The sequence below is a fragment of the Myripristis murdjan genome, chromosome 16, assembly GCF_902150065.1.
Source record: "Myripristis murdjan chromosome 16, fMyrMur1.1, whole genome shotgun sequence".
Taxonomy (NCBI): domain Eukaryota; kingdom Metazoa; phylum Chordata; class Actinopteri; order Holocentriformes; family Holocentridae; genus Myripristis; species Myripristis murdjan.
This window is the reverse complement of record NC_043995.1, coordinates 20,142,536-20,166,344: the sequence shown is the minus strand read 5'-3', so window position 1 is coordinate 20,166,344 and position 23,809 is coordinate 20,142,536. Positions and strand designations below refer to the sequence as shown.

The 23,809-nt window shown below is 43.3% G+C and overlaps 1 protein-coding gene across 1 annotated transcript; it reads right to left on the bottom strand.

The window, feature by feature from the left end:
- Positions 1-678: 678 nt before the first annotated feature.
- Positions 679-21,696, bottom strand: zbtb7b (zinc finger and BTB domain containing 7B). Its single transcript, XM_030071669.1, has 4 exons — positions 21,357-21,696; positions 19,101-19,208; positions 3,791-4,866; positions 679-3,643 (listed from the first exon to the last, which is right to left on the bottom strand). Exons 3-4 carry the CDS (start codon positions 4,858-4,860, stop codon positions 3,013-3,015), a joined length of 1,701 nt encoding a protein of 566 aa, XP_029927529.1. The 5' UTR covers positions 4,861-4,866; positions 19,101-19,208; positions 21,357-21,696; the 3' UTR covers positions 679-3,012.
- Positions 21,697-23,809: the final 2,113 nt, after the last annotated feature.

Here is a 23,809-nt window from a genome sequence, read left to right as displayed (position 1 = left end):
TAAATATCATACTAGCATTGATAAATGAATTCCAGGTAGTGACTTTAACACGCTCACTCATAATTGTTCCTCAAGGACTCCTTTGGGATCCCAGGACCCTGCTTTGAAAACCATGGCACCATTCACAGAATGTGAAAAATTACCTTAAAAACTAGAAGAAAGTATGTGCATATGTAAATATATATATATATATATATATATATATATATATATATATATATATATATATATATATATATATATATATGCTAATCAACTATAAAGTTATGTTTAAGATCAAGTAATGCACTAATGACCATATAATCCGATCAGGCCTATGTTTAAACCAATAACCACAGAAGAACACCGAGGTCAGGTACCTTTCTTTCTTTATTTTCTTTACATTAACTGAGACAAATGATGGGAAAATGAATTCATATTTCTGAGAAGGTCCACTAAAAACTGAAAGACAAAAATGTATCCCTGATAGTGGAGTCTCTGTTCAAACCAGACCCCATGTCCCTTCACCCAAGCCAAGAAAACAAACAGCTCACATAGAAACACACACTTCACAGCTGGCATCTGGTTAACCCTCATTCATTCACAAAGCTCAGACTGGGAGTACCAACACCCTTCATATACAGGACCAACACTCACACTGCTACTGGAGGACAGCTTTCAGCATGACCAGTAGTTTGATTTATTTTTTTTAACCCCACAATAGGTTTAATTCATTTGGTTTTCAAACTTCAAATGGTATGATGCAAAATCTACAAAAGCTCATATTTTGAAACTATTGGCCCTACATTTATATGAAGAGTGTCAATAGCCCTACAACACCAAACAATTTCGGCCCATTGTATTTTGTATAATCAGTTAGTGCATTGCTCAAGATTTCCTGAGAATAGTTGCAGCACAAAAAAATCCAAGGCAACTTCACCCCAATATATATTATATTTGTCTATAACTCTGTACTACTATGCAGGAGGAAGAATATTCAATGTATTTTGGAATTTAAGGATTGTTAGTTTCTATTTCAATATTACAATCTTAAACGATACTGAGTGAGTTCATGGACTAGATATCGAAAAAGGTCAAACAAAAAGCTTGAAGCTCTCAAATCTCATAGTGCAAATAAATTCAAAATGAAAATGTTTTTTTTTTTCTTTTTTCTACACAGCAAAGAGTGGATAGTGCACACAAGCCCAGACCAGTACTATTGCTACAGCAGGTTCTGGCTACAAGGGGTTCAAGAGAATTGTACATAAAAAACGGCTGTCATTTAAAGACGCAATTGAGTATGATAATGCAAAGCAGAGCGTTACTCCCTGCAACAGGCCTTAATGGCCACTGGTCTCTTGGCTATCCAAGGAAAGCAAACTAAAAGGTTTTTGGTCTAAGATAAAGGATGATATACTCAACATAATGGCCCCTTAGCCTCAGCGGCGGCCGAACTGAGAGAGCTGTCATGCATTGACATGTTATACAGTACTGTACATGTTGAATTAACAACTGAAAAGCATGTGCTGCTCCACATATCAACTGAAAATGTCAAACAGCAAAGTCATGACAGTCGTTTTGTATTCCAGCTACATAGAAGGCTTCGACCTTCTGACTTCCCTCACCTCTTTGCTCCGTTCCCTTCTCTCTACCCCGGAGGATGGAATGTGCCTGTTTTATTGCAGTACCTGACGGGGTTATATGTGCAAAGAATGCATAAGAGGAAGAACTGCCAACAGAAGACACATAACCCATATAGGGCATTTTAGGTACATGGAGATACTGAACCAAAATCCTTAGCGCAATGCAGCTTCTTGTAAGACTCAAAGAGATCTGGACCAGGTCAGAAGTGGACCATGGTCTGTGGGTCACTGTGACCAACCCTGGATTAGGTCTCACAACGAGTTTCAACAGAAAAGCCATAATAAATAACAATAAATAAATAAATACAGAAAAAGGGCAAGCCATCTTATTCAGCCTCTCCCCTTGCCCCTTTTCTATTTCTTTGCAAAAATGGAAACCATGGAAGGCTGAAATTCACAGCCTTTGGAAAGGAAGAATTATCATCAACATAAAAAGTTAAACGCAAAAGCAACTTTTTTTTTGTTTGTTTTTGTTTTTTTTATGTTTTTTTTTTTTCTCAAATTAACAACCCCTCAGTGACCCAGACTTTGTCTCTTTTGGTCAGGCATTTTGCACAGAGCACTAAGGCCCTGAGACACTCACATATGGAAGTAGTTCCTTTCTCATGGCTATCAAAACAGAATGAAAAACAGAGAGTTCTTCAAACTCAACATTGGCTACAGTTCACCTCTTTCCTCCCCTGTTAACTTAAGATTTAAGAAAAAGATAAACTAAAATCTTTGGTATAAGCACCGAATAAAAAGGAATCCTCATGACTAACTAGAAAACTGACAAAAAGCATTATTGCTTACAATGCACAGAACCAGTTTGATTAACTAGACTGCATTTCCACCCATAACCACCAGAGGTCAGTAGGCGCACAAACTCATCGTCATTACCTAAGCATATCAAGTCTGAATTGCACCTGAATCAATACATTGTTTTTTTTTTTTTTGTTTGTTTGTTTCGTTTTTTTACTAAAATATACATCCTCAAATAGTCTTCCATTTCTCAGCTCTGGATTTTAGTTTGCATAGTGAAAAGCATCCCAGTAACCACACACTCACCACATGCATGTCCAGCAAAAAAGACAAGTAAAAGAAACAGCTCAAACCTCAGAAAATTAAACAAATGAAAATAACATTTTAAAAGACAAATGAAATCAAATGTCAACAGACAGGAGGCAAACATCTAAAACAACTATTTAAACCCGTTTTCCATTTTTTTCCTTTTTATATCTTTTAGGGTTTTTTTTTTTTTTAAGCGCTCGCTATGTGTGAGCAGCAGGTCACAAGTCCAGCCACCTGAGTGATTTATTATTATTTTTTACCGTGGACGCTTTACCACATAGACAGACACGCAATCACACATGCACACACACGCACACACACACACACACACACTTTTTCACTATTCTTCCTCCCCCTCTTCCTCTTCTCCAATTTTCTCTTCCATTTCATCTGCCCATCTGTCATGCCGAGCAGCAGGAGAGTGGGTTCCTCCTGGATCCTCTCCCTCTGCCTCTCTGGCTCCTCGCAGCTCCAGGCCTCGGAGAAGCAGGTCAGGGTAGCCCGTCAGCCTGTGAGGCCCCAGGTGGGCCAGAGCCTGCAGAGCTAGAGACCTCTCCCTCTCGGCCTCCCCTGGAAACAAGAGCGGAGGGCCAATGCCAGGCCCGTTTCCCCCATCCAGCACCCCGCGGGGCAGGAACACAGACGGATGCGGCGGTAAGGACGGCGGCTCGAGCGGGCTGGAATGATCTCTTCCCCTTCCATCACTTCTACCTTCCTCCCCATGCCCAGGCCCGCGTCTGGGCCGACGTGTGCGTAGCTCCAGGCAGCTGTGCCCCTTGCGGTGGCGCTGGAGGTGGTCCTCGCGGGCGAAGGCCTTGTGGCAGAGAGGGCACTCGAAGGGCCGCGCCCCGCTGTGGAGAGACAGGTGGTTTTTCAGGTCGTATGAGTGGAGGAAGCGGGCGGGGCAGTGGGGACAAGGGTAGGGGCGCTCCCCTGTGTGTTTTCTCATGTGGATCTTCAACTTGTCATTCCTAATGAAGAGAGGGCAGGAAAGGGAAAGATGTGGGAAGAAAAAAGTTAAAAACATGAGGGTAGGATGATATTAAAAGACAACATGCAAAACCATTTTTAAAAAGGACACTGTGTTATGCAGATTTTTAAACAAGACGTTTTTATACCGGGTAAAGCGGACACCACAGGCAGAGCACTGGAAGGGCTTCTCTCCAGTGTGCGTTCTCATGTGTCGGGGCAGTTTTCCCGCTCCGTGGATAATCTTTTGGCAGACGGGGCATTGCTGGGGCGTCTGCGACTTCCTTTTCCTCCCCCCTCCGGCCGCAGACACCAGCCCCCCTCGCTCAGCTGCAGAGGAGGGTATGGAAGTGGCTCCAACCAGCAAGCCTTCATCACCAAAACCCTCCATTTCCTCATCCTCTGATAGCTTGTCATTTAAGGGCGGGACAGGAGGAGGGTGGGCTATAAGTGGGCGTTCATGTGGCCAATGCAGCCCCCCGTTTAGTGTGGCCCCTCTCCCTGGCTCTTGGGCACCCCTGGGGTCACCATTCTGCCCAGGTTTGAGGTGATGCTCCTCCTCTTCAGGGCTCGGAGGCTGGGTGGAGGGCAAGGAGTGGATGCTGTCATGTAGAGGTGAAAGATGTGAGACAGGTGGAGAAATGGGTGCTAGGTTTACATGTGTGTGATGCAACCCGACTTTTTTCAGCTTCTTTCTGTCCGTTTTCCTCCTGGACCCTTTCTCGACCCCGCTCCCTGCCTCAACCATCACCTCCCTCTCTGTGTGCTGGGCTCTCTGCTCCTCTGCCGTCTCGCCCTCTGTTTCCGCCGTCTCCCCCAGGATATCCCTGCATGCATCAGCCACGCACTGGATGCCGAGTAGCTGAGCACCCCGCAGCACCTCTCTCATCCCAGAGCTCCGGATGGTCAGGGTGGCAGTGTAGGCGAACTCCAGCAGGGCGTCCAGGGCGTCGGGCGCCACACAGTCCAGCTGGCACACGCTGAAACCTCCGCCGCCCTCCCCGCCCTGCCCTCCCCCCTCCTCTGCTCCGAACAGCCGGCGGAAGTAGAGGCTGACGGCAGCCATGACGGAGCGGTGAGTGGGGTAGCGCGCCCCGCGGGATGTCAGTGTGAGGTCACACAGGAGGCCCGCCCTTCTTTGGTCATTGAGGCGGGACAAAAGCTCGTTACTGTGCTCCGGGAAGGGGATCCCAATCAGACCGTCCTCTCCTGGAGACATTGCCACCTACAAGAATGGAGGGGGAAAGGAAATAAATAATGAGGCCATGGTTTGGGAAGTCAACATCAAGTCACAATCTGCCTTTGATTTGGATTTGATTTGGAGTTTCAGTGCTTTTGATACAAGACAATTTGCTATGCTTGACATTTCTACAGCTTTATGTGGTTTCTGAGTATGAGTGCGTGCCTTTGTTAGAAAACAAGAGCCATGTTTTGGTTTGCAGAAAATAAAATGTGGCTTTGAAATATCATATCAATATCGTGATGTGAGACTAGATAACATCTAGGATTTGGGTTATCGTAATATGATATGGAATTAGTGTTGACCTTTCCTGGTTTTAAAGAGCTATATTACAATAAAGAAATGCAATTTTCTGAACTCATTACCTTGTTTCAGCTGTAATATTATTTGCCTCTACACGCTTGGTCATCATATCTACATTAGTAATTACTGTTTATAAAAAACTCTCGTCATAAATATCCTATGAAGCAACAGTAGTCACCTCCACAGCACCGTCACAACACTGATACTGAGGTATTTGGTCAAAGGTATCGTGATATTTGATTTTATCCGTATCGCCCAGTCCTATTATAAACTGTCACTGGCATGAATTACACAGGGCGCTCTCTTTCACATGAAGGACAATTTTAACCGGGGCTTAGCACCAACTCTACCCCCTCATCCTCCCCTCCCCACCAACTTGTCCTCTCTCTCTCTCCAGATTACTAAAGCAGGAGGAGGCGAATTGGGACGGTGAGATGGGGGTGGGGGAATCAGAGAAAGACAGAGAGGGTGATGACACAGCCAGCTTGAGTGTCACAACGGACATGCGAAAAAGAAGAAATAACCATGGGAATAAGACAGAAACAGATTGACACGATAGATAGAGACGATGTGGGAGGATTATGTAATGTAGGTAATGTAACCAACAGGCATTAGCTTAATTCTTGGGTGAGACCTTTATAGCATTAGCTGTTTGATTAAAATACCTGGAGAAGAAATGGAGGCGCTGACTGAAAGGGAGAGAAAAAAACGTGTGAGAGGGAGAAGGAGGAAGTGAAGGGGGGGAGACTGAGTGAAAGCATGAGGAAGAAAAAAATGGCAAGAGAACATTTACAGCCAGAATAAAGTCCAGAACAAGTAAAAGTCACTCACAAACGACGGGCAAGCACGTATGCACACAACATATTGGCCTAGTAATGGAAGATTTCATTGATTTCATTGTTATGTTTTAGCCCAATGTCTGCAATTAAGTTTGCAGAGATTGAAATATGGACGCTGTGTTAACAGTAACTCAGCAATGCAAGTGATATAAACTTACAAGGCATTAACTTTCTATCTTATTTCTCTCTCGAGGATGTAATGAGGTCTACAGGTAATAAGACCTGACAACTCCCTTCTTTGGCTCCTTAAGCTCCCACCTCACCCTCGCCACACTCTACCTGCTCAACAATATCTCTCACACACCTGAGCAGACCAGATTTTCCACAAACAACCGACTCTCCAGTTCTCCCCTCCCTGCTCTTTATGTCCCTCCCATAGCAACTGGAAGCCCCCTGGCCATCCAATAATAGTCTTCACATAGTGCCCAGAGGGCTCTGCACAACGACGGTACATTCACCTGACTAACCTGCTCCACAACACACCCTATTAAATATACATGCACAAGCACAGACGCATGCACACACACACACACACACACACACACACACACACACATTGCATGTCAATCTCTTGCTGCCCACATTGTTGGATTTAACCTGTGATAATCTCAATGCCAGCCTGTGTATAAAACACACTCACAGACGTGTAATCTCAACAGAAATAAACGTTTCACCCATCGCAAACTTTCTCATCGGTCCAGTCAATCACAAACCACCCAATCCCTCCCTGCCCGTACCAGGACGAGCGAGAGAACCCAGAAGTCTGAGTGTCATCCTACCTTCCCCATTTTCATGGGCATGGGCACTGTCAACTGGAGGCGAGGCTGTGTGTGTGTCATGGCATCCATCTTTTCGCTCTTTACAAATCCTCTCCCTTGCTTTCCCTCCCTCTTTGAAAACCTTTTTTTTTTTGGTCTTAACCTGGTTCCCTTTACCCTTAGATGTTTAACTTAAAGGTCGGGTGTCTGATCTCGTGTTCAAAACTCAGGGTTAGGCTGCGTTCATCCTTGGGGATGTCTACCTCCTTTCGCACATTCTCTCGCTTACTCTCTTCCTGTTGTATCAAAAGAGGGTGCACGATGACGAAGACAGATGAAGAGATACCCCTCCCCCCTTGTCGCCTACGCGCCCCTCTCTCCAAAACCCAACGGCCCATTTTCCGAACACTTTCCGATAAACATAATTTCGTGGCCTACCTGTCCCTGTTCGTGAGCACCTTGTTCAACAGAAAAAACGGGTACTGTCTGTGGTTATGGCAGGATCATGGAAGTACAGAATCTTTATAAATAACCTCCAGGCTGTTTCTGATTCATCGTCTCAAAATATGAACACGCAAATAAGCTGAAGTGGTTTGCCTTCGTGGGACAAAAACCAGCAAATCCGATCAAAATACATTGGGATGCCCGAACTCAACCATTTTTTTTAAAGTCTGTCCAGAATACGTCATTATTGAACAATCATGTAAGAACAAAAATCATATTGGCATTATGAGTCATATTACACCTAGGAACAAGCATTCAGGTAGCTGCAATATGAGAGTTAAAAACCATATTACACTATACCACAGAGGCTTGCTCAAACTGGTGCAGCGTGCTCTTCCTTTGAAATCTGGCTGGGCTGAAGTTTATCGAGTGACTGAGGTAAAACAGGGAGGAAAAAAACGACAGCTATGACCTCGCCTGCAGAAGTTTTAAAGCCAAAATGTTTTCATGAAATTTATTTTTTTTCACCATGAGGCATCCATGACGACATGTGCTTGAGAGTTTGAAGAGAGAGCTGAGGGAGGAAGTGGACAACTAGGTGGCACATGTTTCATTTGTCTACCACACATGTGCACTTATTATTATTATTTATTTATTTATTTATTTATTTTAATTTACATCCGCAGATGTAAAATAACAGGCTGGAAAAAGCAGCAGAAGTGGACTGAGTCACCACTAAAACAAAGTTCAAAATCCCACTGGAAAAAAAAAAAAAAAAAAAAAAAAAAAAAAAAATCACACCTTGTGTGTGTTCACTTTCATCACATGAACACATGATAATGCATCTGATTATCATGTTACAGAATCAAGGTGTTAAATCATCATTGCTGAAAAACATCAACAGGTAGACACAATTGGTTCTGCCTGTTACAATACACAGTAGCTTATGTAATGGTCAATTTCTAACATTTCCTCACTGACGGAAATGTCAAGAGAAGTCAAAGAGAAAAAAGTTTTGGTGAATGCAAGCACAAAAGCAAGACAAAGACCTTTGTATAGGAGGAGCAAACAACAAACTGCATTAAATTTCCGGCACAGGAGAAAAAAAAAAACACACACACACACACATGCTGGGTGGTTGTTTAGTTCAAGCTTGTTATTTTAGGCATATTCCTAAGAACGGGGACGTCTTCGGAAAGTGGTAGATTGGAAAGTAGTTGAATTGATTCCTATCAACTTCAAGTCTGTGAGTCACTTTCTAATGGCACACCCTGAAATGCACAAACATGCACAAACACACACACACACCCTGGCACACAACACACACACACACACACTCCAACTGCGTATGGCTCATATCCCCCTCTCTCTTTCTTTGTCACTTTGTCTGTTTGCTTTTGCCAACCAAAGGCAAGTCTGCTGACTCTAGTAACACATTTTAAAGTTAAAACAACCCACAGGCTGGTACCATCGACGTATTTTCACATGCACAGGAGCACATGAGTACACTTTATTCCTATACATAAAACAGAGTAAGTAATATGTCTTAAGCATGCCGTTTATTCATATTAACAAGTGTTTAGTAGCTTAGACTCAAATAATTATTATGAATTGCTTGTCTTTAAGTGTATCATTAACTGTCATGCTGAATCTTGCCAAAGCATTAAAAAAAAAACAAAAAAAAGCTTCTTGAAAAAGATCCTAACAATCCGAAATTACACCGTTTTCACTTTTTTACTTTTAATGTTTTTCTGCCAACTTTTTTTTCTCTCTCTCTGTCTTTTTTTTTGGCTACATTCTCACCTCCCACTCTCGTGTCGACAGTGGACGATTTCACCTCCCCTGCAACTTTACGGTTTCCTCATCCCTTGCTTTCGCTATTTACATCACCCTCTTCCTCTCTCACTCTCTATGCACATGGAGGATTTATGCACAGCTTTACAAAAATGTTGTAACTAGCTACAATTCTTTGATAATCAGGTTTTTTTTTTCAAATATAATTGCTACAGCCAAGTGGAATAAACCTACAGTTAGGTTCCATATATGCACAACTCAGCTATATGTCCTGGCCACTAAATAAAAGTTGGAGGTAAAAGCACGTTTAGCAGAGCGTTCGGCAAGGATTCGTTTTTCTCGAACTCAAAATGGAAACTTAAAGCCAGCACAATGTCTGTCAATAAAACATTTACTTACAGCTTGCACTATCATGGCTTGGTAGTCTAACCCCTTCAAAAAACGGACTAGTTTATGAGGACGCCTGGAAAATTACATCTGCAGTATTTACCACACATGCACGCACGCACGCACACACACACACTTTGTGCACACACGCACAAAGATTTATTTTTCAGTGTAAAAGGTTTTTATCCTTCGTCTATATCATGACATTCAACAGCAAACATTTAGAGTGTACGATCACTGGAGCTCCTCTCATAAGTTCAAGTATGTTAGTATTATTTTTATGGCTCTTATTTTCCGTTAAAGCCTGTAAGTTTTCCCAATCCACCTCAATTATATCAGGCCCCAGTGCTAAGGGGGAAAAAATGACTTTATACTATTCACAGAAAACTGTGGCTGAGAGGGAGAAGGAGAAATGCTTTTATGAATTCTGATGTCAGATGTTTTCCAAAGTGTCTTGACATGTGTGTGTGTGTGAGTGTGTGTGTGTGTGTGTGAGCAAGAATGGGTGTACGTTATACTTGAAATGACAGAATAGCTCGAATTTAGATAATTCTGAATCTCTGACAAAGTTCCCACAACAAAATGTGAACAATAGAATACATTAAGTTGTTGTATTTACAAATGGCCTATATGTTTAAGAGTCTATTCTGTTATATGCCTACAGGAGCCTGACATTTTAAACATGATAATGAATGATATACAGATCAAGGACATTACACAGACTAGTTCTTATACACATAAACGTACAAATAACTGCCCATCCTGTGAATGAAACACACACTCATGCACATGCAAACACACAGCTAAAAGGGACTACATCTAATGGGACGATTTTTCACTCAGAAAAAAAAACAAGCATACACTTGTGAAGCCATGCACAACCACAATAAAACAAATCATAACGCCAAACAATAACTGTTCCCAAAAACAACAAAGTGGTCAAAGAGATGGAAAGTAAGAGTCAACCTCATACCGTTTCTCCTCCACACACTTGTCTTCCACTCACCGCTTCTCTACCTTTTTTTTCTCAAAGTTTCTTAACCTTTAAACTTTCAGTCATGCACTCTTTTCGGTTTCTTTACACCTCACTTATTTGGGGTAGAGTGTGTTATACTAGGACACCTTCTCTGAGGAAGAGGGAGGCGGAAAGGGGGGGATGAGAGGAGATGAGAGCACACACGTCTGCCAACACAAAGCTGCATTCAGCCCAATATAGGCGAGTGCTCCCCCCTGCTTACGACTATCTGAGCGCACACTACATTCACATTGAAACGCCGAGTACGTCCAAAAAGCCATGAATACTGAATGCACACACACACACTGAGCTGTCAAAGACTTCTAATAATGCCGTCTGTCTCTGCGGGGAGATAAAATAGAAGTCCTGCCCAGTCTCTCTCCTGATAGCTCCCTGTGAGCCCAACATTTGCATCCTACCAGGAGATATAAAAACAGACACAGCTGGAGAGCATTTGAATAGGCATTTGAATCTGTCAAAATGCAAGACTCAAGACAGCATCATGGTAATTACAACGGCCGCACGCCGTCATGGCTGGAGCCAGAAAAGGAGAAGTCGCATTAGCTAATGTTACTCAGCAGAAGATGGTGATAAGAAGTTGCTTCTGCGTTTTACCACAGCGAGCCCCTGCTACCAAGCCCTCTGCTGTCTTTACTGTAAGTGGGGCATTAGTGTGCGTCTGTGTGAGGTGTGTGTGCACCCGCATGCGCACATTGTGGTCTTGGTTCCAAGAGCACATTACATTATTCATTTAGCTGGCAGCGCAGAGGCCCTTATCCCCTCGCCCTCTCACACCACCCCAGCAGCCAGTTTGCATGCCGGACCTGAGTCGGCTCAACCTAAAGATCATCACTTTATCAACACATGGGACGAGACATTTGGCTATGCATGTGCTCTCTGCCCCGACACTAACCAGGAGCTTCTGCCTTGAAATGACTGTCAGAATGTATATACACAAAGCAAAAGAAATAAAATGTGTTTACCACAGTTAATGGTTCAAAAAAAAAAAAAAAAACTCAAGACCCCAATGCATTACTATTCTATAGTTCATTAAACATAAAAATTAAAAGACTACATCTTGTCATTTTTTTTCTACACTCCAAGTGTTAGGATTTTTCATAAAAACAGTTTCATAACAAACTCTTAACCAAAAAGCTTTTTGTACTTTCTTCTCACCAGCTTTATGACACTACAGAGCCTTTTTGTAAACGCTATGACTCTGATTTCCCCTTGAGAAGAAAAAAGAATAAAGACTTTTTTCCTCTAAAGTGAAGGTACTGCATATTATGGTAAACATGGTATGTTTATCACAGGAGCAGGAGAAGAAATAAATCTGAGGTTGGAAAAAGGGAAAGGGGTCTGAGATTTCAGAAGAGACAACAAAAGGAAGGCGAGGGAGGTATGTTTTCTAAAAACACACATGTTCTTAGAAATCACATTAGAAGGGCTGGGGGGTACGGGGGAGGAGAGAGTGTGACAGTGAGTGAGAGAGTGAGTGAGTGAGGAGTGGGAGTAGAGATACAGAGACAGATAAAGAGAGGAGAAAGAGGGGAGATAAAGACAGGAAAATCTAGTCCCAACCTCGAACAATCTGTGTTAGTGAGGAGACATGAAACAAGAGTAGAGATGGTTAAGTTACAGGGGAGAGGGAGAGGAAGGGGGAGGCAGAAAAAGAGAAGGGAGAGGAGCAGTGACATGACGACTGGGAGGAAAACACAGAGAGATACACACACACACACACACACACACATACAGCAAGAGATTGAGGTGAGCACACGCACACACACACAGCCACAGGAAGTAGCAACAGACCTTGCAGGTGTGTGTGCATGTTTGTGTGTGTGTATATGTGCTCGTGCATGTGCGGGGGAGTGCATGTGTGTGGGTGCGTGTGTGCAGATGTCTGAGGGAGAGATGCGGTAGCAGCCAGCTCTATCATTAACATCACCAAAAGGGAGTTTCACCCTAAGATGGAGAACACACACAGATGTGTGTGTGAGAGAGACAGCGAGAGAGAGAGAGAGTGTGCTGACTGAGTGGTTTCACACATTACTCTCCCTCCCTTTAGCTCCTTATCTGGTCAGCAGTTTCTACCCCCAATACTCCAAACAATGTGTGTGAACTGCGGAGTGGCGTGGTGTGTGGGCGACTCATATTCTGTATGTTGTGTGAGTTTATGTCAAGCGCGGCGGAGGAACGGCATTGTTTTTGCGTATGGAAAAAAAGGGCAGAAAAGGGGGATGAATATGATGAATGATATATTTTTTAAGATTTTATTTTTGCTCTGAGTCGATGAAGCTTACGGCTGTTTCCTGACAGTGGGAGGGTGTTGCTAAATGCTAGCCGACAGCAGCGACCGGTCACACTGTATTTTAAAGAGGAAATTAAAAAAAACAAACAAACAAACAAACAATCTAAGAGTAAAAAAAAAAAAATTATGACAGTCAAACAGAGTTCATCAGCTTACTTAGTGGGCTCATCTTGCCTTTTTAGAAAATTTTATCATATTCTATCTGTGGTGAAGACAAATTTATAGATCAATGTGTGGGTGTCATCTTGGAGGAGAGCACCAAGAGCCGTGCGTCAAGTCTTAATCACAGCGATATACCCTCGAGTGTAGGCTGAGTACGCAGCCCTTCACCGAACATCTACAGGAAGAATGAGGCAAAATAATTCTGCACTATTTTGAGAATGCATGCCTCCCTCAACTTGTTCACCTTTCTTTCACTAATGAAGGGGAAAAAAAAGAGAATGCATTTCACATGCATTATTATTTTGTTTGTTTGTTTGTTTTAGAAATTAGGGTTAGGAAGATCCATTGCCAACTAAAAAGTCACTTTTCACTTCTCATGCTCTTATACAGCGACTAAACTTAAAACTTCCTACAGAGTCCATTATTCTTCAGCCAGTTAGTGTCTTTGCAACTAAATAATATTCAAGACAACTGCACATTTCCAGGAGTTTATGGAGTTAGATTTGATCATGTGTCACCAGCACAGCAACTCTAGTTTGTCCAACAGACTCCAGAGAAAAAAAATATATATAAAATTAAATATTTGATTGAACTATGCCTTTAAAGCACCATGTGTTTTATGGGATGTGATTAATCTGTAATGATTTTGCACGGCATGAGAAACTGTGAAATAAAAATAAACACTAAAGCATTTTAGCACTCGAACGTCAACTCGACAAACATAAGTTCGACCCAAACAGCAACAGATCAAGTATGAGACAAAATTTTAATTACTGCCCAAAGCGCCACACCTGCAGAAAATTACAGAGGAAACACTGGTATAGGGTTTTAATGAATGGTATGTTATTTAAACCATATATATGTAAATACAATGCATGTGCATAGGCAGAATTCAACAGACACACACACACACACACACACGCATAGATAGATGCATACTGTGTGTATCTGTGTGTGGTTTCCTCCAACCACTTTGGGCTCAAAATACAGATTTCATGTTTAGCTCATTCATACAATTAAAACTCTCATTTACTCTGTTAGAAAGTGAAAATGCCTTCAGTCAAAGAAAAGCGTGAATGCCGAGGTAACAGAGGACACAGGCGAAGACAGATTCAGCTTCTGGAATAAACCTTTAATTCTGCAGGTGTCGGTCCACGTTCATATGCCTTTGTAATAGACCAATTGTCTTTACACTGTCATTGCGTATATGTGTGTGTGTGTGTGTGTGTGTGTGTATAAGGATTGTCTTAAAGTTGCCACATCATTGGGAGGGTCTCAACAGCTGCTGTTCTCCCACACATGACTGCCCATTTAGAGGAAGATGTTGCAAAACCGCTGGACACACATACACACACACACACACACACACACACACACACACACACACAAACAGCAATGTTGCAAAAACTAACTGATCCTGATAAGCTTCCTCTTCCTTCCACGATCATGAGCAGAGATGGAGAGATAAATGGATGGATGACAAGTAAAAACTGCCCAAGCAAAAACAGCTACGACAGACAAATGAAGAAAAAGGGTGAGAAGAATATTAAAAAAAAAAAAAAAGATACAGGCCTGTGAAAAAAGAGATATGAAGACAGACAATTAGAAGATACAGGCGAAAGATGCGTCACTTTCCTGACGAGTCAGCTCAGCAACACAACGGCGACACAAGGAGGAGGAGACTGTTTACTTTTACCGTAAAATTCACTCCTCAAACTGCATCAGAACTTCAGAGTAATTTAAGGGAGGGACTTGCCGTCCAGCTGTCTAGTGCACGAGTGCGTCAGTCCCTGCGATGGCGTAAGGAACCAGGCAACTTTATGTGCCGTATCAGTGATTGGCAGGGCCTCTACTCTCCTGATATCTCATGATCAACCAAGACGGCTGCTCACCTCCCCAGCGGTGTGAAGGACGGGCGTTTGCTGAACGCTTTGTGACAAACACTGCAGGAAATATGTAATAAAAGCAATATCATGTGTTTTATTGTGAGCCATTTCTTCCAAAATAAAATGCTCTTCATTTGTTGTGGGAGTTCCCCTTTAATCACCATACATGTGTCAAGAGGTCAGTTTCAGCGGCAATGACTCCCTTCTCATGTTTGGGTGTCTATTCTGGCTTTCCCTGAAGTGTCTCACTGTACCTATTTATGATCAACGCCCCCTCATTATGTACAGAAACATTTGTGCTGTTACTAGAAGAGCTGAATCATGATCACTGCTGCGGCGCATTGCTTTTCTCAATCCTTTCTTGTCGGATGTCTGCCTTTACAAGAAGAGAAACCTGTCAACCTGCCACCCTCTGATCCCCTTGTGGTTAAAGCTGGATGGCGTGGGCTGGCAGGCCGGTGGTCGAGAACGAGGGAGGGCTGTCAAATGCTACAGAAACTGAAAAGAGGAAATGGCAGATACATAACTTCCTCTACTGACACAGATCAAGTGGGGGCAAAACTCAACTGTAGACTGCGTTATGGCTACCCAGGAGTCATCCCCCTTTACCAGTACTGCCTCTGTGATGAAGAAAAATTGCCATATTTGGTGAAAACCTAATGAGCTGAAGAGATGGGATTGTGGTTTGTTTATTTTTAAATAAATGGGACTGCACTCGCTAAAGTAATACAATTCAGCACTTAATTTATTTTCACGACATCATGAAAAATAAACTGTCGACTGAAATATTCTTTTTTTAGAGCGAAGTCCCATTTCTTGCACAATGTAGTCTCATGGTCAAGGACAGCACGCTTGTCCAAGTGCACCGGTCTTCCCAGCAAAGCCTTTGCTTTTTGGGTGAATTAAGGTGGAACGCAGTCAAATGGGGAGGGTGGGAGGAATAATGGCTACTGGAGGGCAGTGGGAAGCGATAGACAGAAGAGAAAGGGAAAGTCACCTTGAAGTTGTGACACAGCAGAGGGGAAGATATTGGGACCTTTGCGTCTCTCCACCCCCTTTTCTCCCTCTCTCTCTCCCCCAGCCTAACCTCAGCCAGTTCATATGAAACTGAAAGACCCATGTTTGAATTGGGGGAATTTATATGGGCTCACATGCCCTAATTCAAGCAGTTCCTGGAACAGCATGTGTGTATGTCTGTGTGTTCACCCATTTCCCTCCCCGGACAGACCACTCCATGTCACTTCTCCCACCAGTTCACACACACACACACACACACACACACACACAAACACACACACACACTAGTCACCAGTCATACTCGAGCAAAGCCATCATCACATGATTTGATGCACTGACTTACCCACCACACCACATAAGCACAATTCAATTCGCACAAATAGATCTTAGCTCAAAAAAAAAAAAAAAAACAGAGGGTATGCTCAGTGATATGTCAATATCTACACATATATATAACATAATTATTTTTCCTGGATAAATTCCCCACCATGACAGGCTTGTCCACCCCTTTATGACGCTGTTTATCTGAGAAAAGGTAAGGCTCAATACGCAGATCAGGGGGCAAAACATTTCCATGTCGCAGCTAGGACACAGTTACGGTTTAGTCAGCCCACAGTCTTCTAGGGAAGTCATAAGACGGGATGGAGAAATTAACCTCCCAGCCAGTGGTTCTCCACATTTTTGGCTCGTGACTTTAAAGCAGTGCCTACTCACTACCACCTGTCACAAGCTGCACACGCCACTTTAAAACAACTCAGTATTTCACAAGAAAACTTTAAAAAAAAAACTCTGAAAAAGCAATGGCGATGATTTTCACTCTAAATATGATTTGTTATCTTGCTCCAAAAATTTCTCGTGACCCCCTGGGGGGTCCCGACCCAGAGGGTGAGAACCACTGCCAAAAGCCATTAATTCTCTATATGATTAGTTTTTGTCCTGGCTCCTCCTCTGCAGCCGGAGCCCCTCCCACCCCTTACAGAGTCCAGGCTACAGGTGCAAAAACAGGTGAATAGACTAGTGCAAAATATGATGGAGTATCCAGTTGTAAGGCTAAAAATCACTGCTATTCCTTCCATTAAATGTCAAAAAACATAATAACTATTGATTTTCGCACCGAGGTAATTGATGCATTTCTCTCCAAGGGAGGCTGAGGACAAGTTACGCTATCTAATATTTGCTACCTGAACTATTGCTACCAAGGAAACTGGATCCAGGCTGTGTGGAGCTGTGCAGGTCTGAGCCTGATAACAGCAAAGCCCAGCTGATTTGTAGCAAACATGTTTTCATTATTTACATACATCTGTTGCTATGCTACTGCAGCGGCGGGATACGAGTAATCCTAAAAGCCGTGTATCTGTTATTCTACCTGTGGCTACATTTAACCAGCTGATTCACAGAGAAATTATGAATCAGTGTTTAGATCTGGCATAGTTTCTGTTGCATTCTGCTCTCTAATATACATGCACAACAAGCCGAGTTACCAAACGCAGCACAGGAGAAAATAACATTACTGCCCATCAGTTCAGTTTTCCCAGAGCAAAATTAGTAACCAAAATTATTAACCTGTGCCTGGCTCACTTTTCTCTGTGTTTTGACTTAAATTTCATATTCATTACATCAAGCGGTACAGTTTTAGACAAATCTTATATAACCTAAAAGGACTAGTTCACCCAAAAACAAAAATCTGGTCATCATCTTCTCACCCTTATGTGAGTTAAAACCACAGCTGCGCAATACAAATCAAATGTCACAATATGATACAATATGGCTGACTGCTGTGATATAATATGACTATTGTCACGGCATTGTAGGTGGATGACTACTGGTGCTTCCATGGAATAGTTACACACAAGATTTTTCATAAACAATGATTAGTAATGTGGATATGAAAGCAAGCAGAGGCAAAAATGAGAAAAGATAAGTTCAGAAAACGGTATCCCTTCACTGAAATGCAGCCTTTCAAACCAGGAAAAGACTTTATGCTATGTCACCATGTTATAATATCCAAAATCCCAGACAATACATAGTCCTGGTAGTCATGATATCAATATGTAATATCAATTTGTCTGCCAGCTCTAGTGGAAACAGTGGTAAAGCTGTGACAGCCCAACACACACACAAAAAATAAATAAATAAATAAATTGCCTGAACAGCTTTATTTCAGGCTTCTCTCAAGGGAATGGAGACAGGCTCTTTAGAGTTGCATAAAAGTGCATAAAATTACTATAAACAAGATAATCAAAATTCTGTGAAGCAAAATATCTGCACTGGGGGTAGAAAAGTCCAATATCTGCCCTCCTAAATGTTCTGCATTTGCTCTGCAGCACGACAAAAGTTACAGATGTTGCTTTCAAATTTGGTCATGAAGGTCACAGTTACAGGTAGAGCGCGCCCCAACAGCCCAATAATGTGGTAAAAACAAATGTGAAACCTGAAGGTGAAAATAACTGTGAGCCGAAAATAAAAACTTAAAAGCAAAAGTTACTTTAAGCTGTAACAATTGTGTGAGGAAAGTATTTTCAAATCAGTTGTGCAATTTCATGAAGCACGCCATTAAATATAAGTTTGTTATGCATTAAAAGTTGAATAAAGAGTGAGAATAGCAAATCTTGAGTATCTAGTAAAACTCAACTTTTCAACTTTGCATCTTACCACTATTTGGTTATTGCACTGCACTCTATTTGTAATTACAATATTCCTGACAGAAATTAAAGGCAACATCTATTTTCTATGGTATGGTGCAGAACAACTGCAGGGAGTCCAAGACATAATGAGGGAAATATTGACTTAATATTTTGCAGTTGTTTGACCCAACAACATTTGAATTATACTGCTTGGAGTCGTTTTATGGTCTTCTGTTTTTTCTTTAATCTTTTTTGAACACTAATGAAATCGTCTCCATTCACTCCAGCTGTTTTTGGAGAGGGCTACCAGCTACCTTGCTGTGTGTTATGCTGGCATACACACTTCACCACTGTTTGCACTGCCAGGGTGGATAAGGATGGAATTTTCATTTTTGGGTTAACTACTCCTTTAAGTTAAAGAACGGCCATGCCAATGTAGGTCACACTGATTAGTTTAATGCTTAACACCTAAATGCTGATTGGTATTTGATCCAACCTTCAATTTATTTGATTTTTTTTACATGGGAAATTGTGACTTTTTGCTCACTTTGTTAAACTCTGCTTGCATTTCCTCATTGGCAAAGAATGGAATATAGCCTAGTTTTTCCTCTTGCTCCAGATAGGGTCTCAGAAAGAGAGAGGGAAAGGAATTTGCAGTGTAACATGCACCAACTCTTACCTCCAGTCCATAAACTCAGGGGAAGATGGGTGCCTGCTTTCTCTTCACCTCTTTTGTGCCCCTCCTCTGCTTTAGTTCTTTACCAGAGGCCAGCAGGGGGTCACACACCTGAGCGAAAAGCCAAAGACATTAAACAAGATTAATGTGAATGAACCTGAACATTTTAATTCAGTCACAGGGGGCAGGAACAGGAAGGCAGACATTTGGTGTGCTACCAAAATGCCTGAACAGAGATGGAGGAGAGGCAGAGAAAAGAAAGTGATGAACTGATATCAAGAGGAATGCAAAGTGTTGGCTAAATGCTGTACATGGCATTTTTTTTTTTTGTACAGTGTGGACAAATGTCTGTGCATGCCAATAAATACACACACCCACAAGCAATCATATGATGTGTCAGATGCAACGGGGGAGGTGATGGTGGTGGTGTGTGTGTGTGTGTGTGCGTGTGTGTGTGTGTGTGTGCCTGCATGTGGGGGGGTGGGTTCTGGTAAAGAGAACAGAAAAAAGGCAGATGGAAACAGACTGCTTCCTAATTCGACTTCTTCAGAACAGAAGTTCTCCAAGAGTGAGCAGGGTTGGGAAAGCCCACACACACACACACACACACACACACACACACGTACACACACACCTTTTAAAAGAAAATGATTAGTAACACACAAAAGTGATACTGCGTGTGAAACAGAGTGAGACAGTATGTGTGGGTTCACATTTTATTCTTTCCAAAAATTGCAGCTCTCTAAGAAATATAAAAAAAAGGCATCAAACTGACAAAGCATGAATCTATACAGGTGGGAGTGTGAGCTTCGTGCACATTGAGAGGACAGACTACACGTTAAGTCGTGATGTACTCGTGGGGAAAATGATTATTAACATCAAGAAAACAGGCTTTTGGTGAGGAGAGCAGGATGAAGGTCAAGTCAGGACAGCAGGACCGAGGCACAGAGCACAGATGTCTAATTACGTTGCAGACAAACAGAGCCAGCATTAGTCTTTATTTCAAAAGCCTGAGGATGTCTCTTCCATATGTGTGGGGAATACTGTGCAATTCCACAACGAGACTGACAGAGAGCACCAGAAATGCCCATTCAGATCAATTACAGAGGTATGTAACCCTGAAGGACACAAGGCAAGAAAGACAGAAAACAAAGTTTGGAATAGTTAACAAAACAAACAAACAAACAGTGGGCTTTCTTTTGCTCCTCTCAGGTACGGACAAACAGAGAAGAAGCTGTGTTAGCTTCACATTCAAGCCCCCTGAGACCGAGGGTGAGCAAAAAAAACAAAAAAACAAAAAGCTCTGATAACACCTGAACCTAGAAGGCACAATGCAGTAACACCAAGTACCAGCATGGATGGCAGCTTTAATCAAACAAGCTGTGCCCCAGACAGGGAAACCAAACCCAAGCCAGTTGAGCTGGTCGGGCCAGTCTGTCAGAGGGGCGAGTCAGCAACACATCTATCTCTGTAATGACACACACACACACACACAAAAGCCCACTGGCATGAAAGCCTCCCCACCCTGAGGTAGGCGAAAGCCTTCAAACACAACAGCAGACACTTTAGAAGAGAACAGAGGTAGGGGTAGAGTCAAATGCTGCTCAATAATAACAATAATCAAACAGTGAAACACTCCACTGGGCTTGGGAAAACTTCATAAGGACAATGATGATGGTGGTGGTGATGATGATGATTAACAAACAACTGAGTGATTTCTGAGAGGTCATTCTAAGGTAACACGGGCTGAATCCAATAGATCTAATGCATGGCTATATGAACACCCGAGAGGCAGGTGATGTGCGTGAGACCAGGTTAGGTTTTGGATGTCAGCCGGTGTTCTCGGCTATAATTAGCAGCCAATGCTCCAGAAATGTACCCGCCGACCCCGCGCTCTCACCTGGACACTCCACAGCTGATAGCCTGATCATACAGACAACGGGGAAGCGGCACCTGCTCTAACACACAAAACACCTCATGCTTTATTTCTGTTTATTTCAGCGGGTCGGTTAATAAAGAGCCGAAACGCGCTTTAGCAAAATTACAAGGGGAATAATTGCCTGCGCGTCACACGGGAGTTACCGAATACCCGTGACGTGGATAGTCCTCCCGTGACCCCGATCAGACCCGGGAGGGAGGGAGAGAGAGACGGGGTTGAGGCAAACCGGCGGTGTCATGGCAAACGGAAAAAAACACACATTTAACTTCGGGCTGCGACAGTTTTCCGTCAAATCGACAGTAGGCAGGGAAAGTAGTTACCTGAGCGCCGGTGTGTCACCTGTCCTGACTCGTCGCCTCCCACCTGACCGGCCTGTGCACTTCCTGGATTATTCGGTCCCTCCCTGGCCGCTTCTGCTTCTTCTTCCTCTTGCCCCTCTCTCACTTGCTCCACCGGGGGTCCCCGCTGCGCCGTCCCCAGTCCGAGAGCTCGACAGCCCGTGAGATTTGCTCCTCAAGCGGTCCCACGGTCCCTGATACTGTGTCGGCGTTTTGGTCCCACTCAGTCAACTGCCTCCTCCCTGCAGACCGCCGGCTCACTGGGCTGCTCTGCCCCCCCCCGTCCGCCTCCGCTGCTGGCCCACTCCGACTCCCAGCTCCTCCTTTCTGAGAACCAGGAAGCGGCTTGCCCTACTTACACCCAGCCACGGATTGGCTCTGGCAGGGCTGGAGAGGCGACCGCCGGGGTGGGCAGGGCACACAGGGGAGGGAGAGGAGGGGAGGGAGGTGGAGGAGGAGGGGGGTGATATGCCAGTGGTTGTGTCTGTGGCTCCGATTGGGGTTGGGAGGGTGGTCGGGGCGGGCAGGTGTGCAGACACCCCGCACACCCCTCCCCCCGCCCCCATCATTGGGCATCACTGCGTAGAGAGGTGGGTACAGCGAAAGCGGATTGAAGGATATCTGCCTATAGCTTACCTGCCGATGCAAAGGCATTTTCAGTCGAAACAGACTTAGTAACCCCCCCCTCCCCCACCTCTCCCATCATGACTCAGCGCTATTCCCTCAGAGGCCATCTGGAGGTGACCACGGATGGAGAGATGGAAGACAGCCAGCATATAGGAACCAGTGGAAACAGGTGCCTTGAATGGGATTTTGATGTGCATCAACACCTGAGTTAAAATACAAGCAACTGCAAGCACTGAAACTTTGAATTAAATGGAACCAATTATAATACCAATTATCAGTGAAACTTCGGTATTTAGAGTTATGTGTCACCTCTGCTGTGATGGCAGCAAGGGGTAACCTCAGTAGAGTGACAGGGGACTTTTTTTTTAAAAAATGACTTTTTTGTGATTCATTTAAAAAAAGGATGCGGGTCTACTGAAGTGCAAACAGTAGCTTACTTATGAGCAATTTTTTCCAGAGCGAGACAAGTGAGATTTTTTTTTTTTTTTTTTGTAAAGAAGTATATAGACACTCGTCAGCCTCCCCCCTGCAGACTAGAAATGAGCATTTGTGTCTGTTTGAAGTGGTTACAGGGATGGGAATCTCCTCGCCCTTTCTAAGTTTGAATCTCATCCTCGTCTAGCTCCTGGAGTGTGTGCTGGTGGGTTTTGAAGTGAGGGTGCAGGAAGTCTAAATATAATTTTGTGGTGAACCCACCCAGCCCACCTATTACCATCCCCTTAACCTTAAATCTGTTCTGTGGTTGTGCTACTTGACAATGGAGGAGGTAAACTACAGGCGCAGTGTAACCTGCACAGAGCAGACTAAATGCAAAGAATTTCTGAGTTTCCATTTTGTTGTGAATCACATAAATAGGAAGAAATCAACTTGCAGAAAAACACATACTCCAGGCTGTATCAGGAAGATGTGATGAATGAATTAAGAATTATGTCAAATATCAGATTATGAATTAGCAAAAAATATGACAGGAAGTAGTAGGCTGCATTTATGCTATTGCCATGCTATGAAGAGTTATAGTAATTCTAGCAATTTTTCTGTTAAGATTCAGAGGAAAAACATTCCTGACTCTGTGGTGTGTTGGGCGTTGGAACCCCATGGCAGTGCAGTTTGTTTCCAGTGCAGCCTCAGAATAAAGCTTCTCTCTGAGTCTATTTCAGAGCCAGAATGACAGGCCGCAATTACAGTCCTATTTATTCTCTCCCCCTATTCACGGCTGGTAATCCGGGCTGGTCTGCCATCATTAACCTCTTCCATACTGCCTTCTGCTCTAAATGGCCTCTCCTCTTCCCTTCACATTAATTCACCTGTTTAATGGCCCCCTTGTCCACTCACTCATGATGAGGCTAATTAATGCTGTAACAACAATAAATTCTGATCTTATCCGGGATGCCCGTCTTCCTGGTGGGCTGATCTTGCACAGGTTATTTGGGTGTTGAGTCCCATCTAGTGGTCATGTAGCGTCTTTGCACAAACAGCAGGCCTGGGCCCCTCTAGGTTTTTATGATCCATTGCAGGTGTCCACTCATAGAAACGTAAAGATTCACAGAAAATACAGGACTCTAACCACCATCTGCTTTTCCTCCACAATTTCCAGTATGAATATTCTCCCTCAGGTCAGGATTTGAATACAATGAGCGTTAAACAGTATGGCACGGAGCCATCAAACTGCTCCAAATCCTCCCCTTACACACACACACACACACACACAGCTTATGTTGCCCTAGGATACAGAAGATCAAACTCCAAGCCAACTCGACCTGGGCTATTTAAACAGCCTGCAAATTATCACAAGTGTAAATCCAATATAT

Excerpts from the sequence above, each read along its gene's own strand:
- zbtb7b (XM_030071669.1), bottom strand. The coding sequence starts at position 4,860 with ATGTCTCCAGGAGAGGACGGTCTGATTGGGATCCCCTTCCCGGAGCAC. Across the intron at positions 3,644-3,790 it reads TGTGGTGTCCGCTTTACCCG|GAATGACAAGTTGAAGATCC; the intron begins GTATAAAAACGT and ends TCTCTTCATTAG.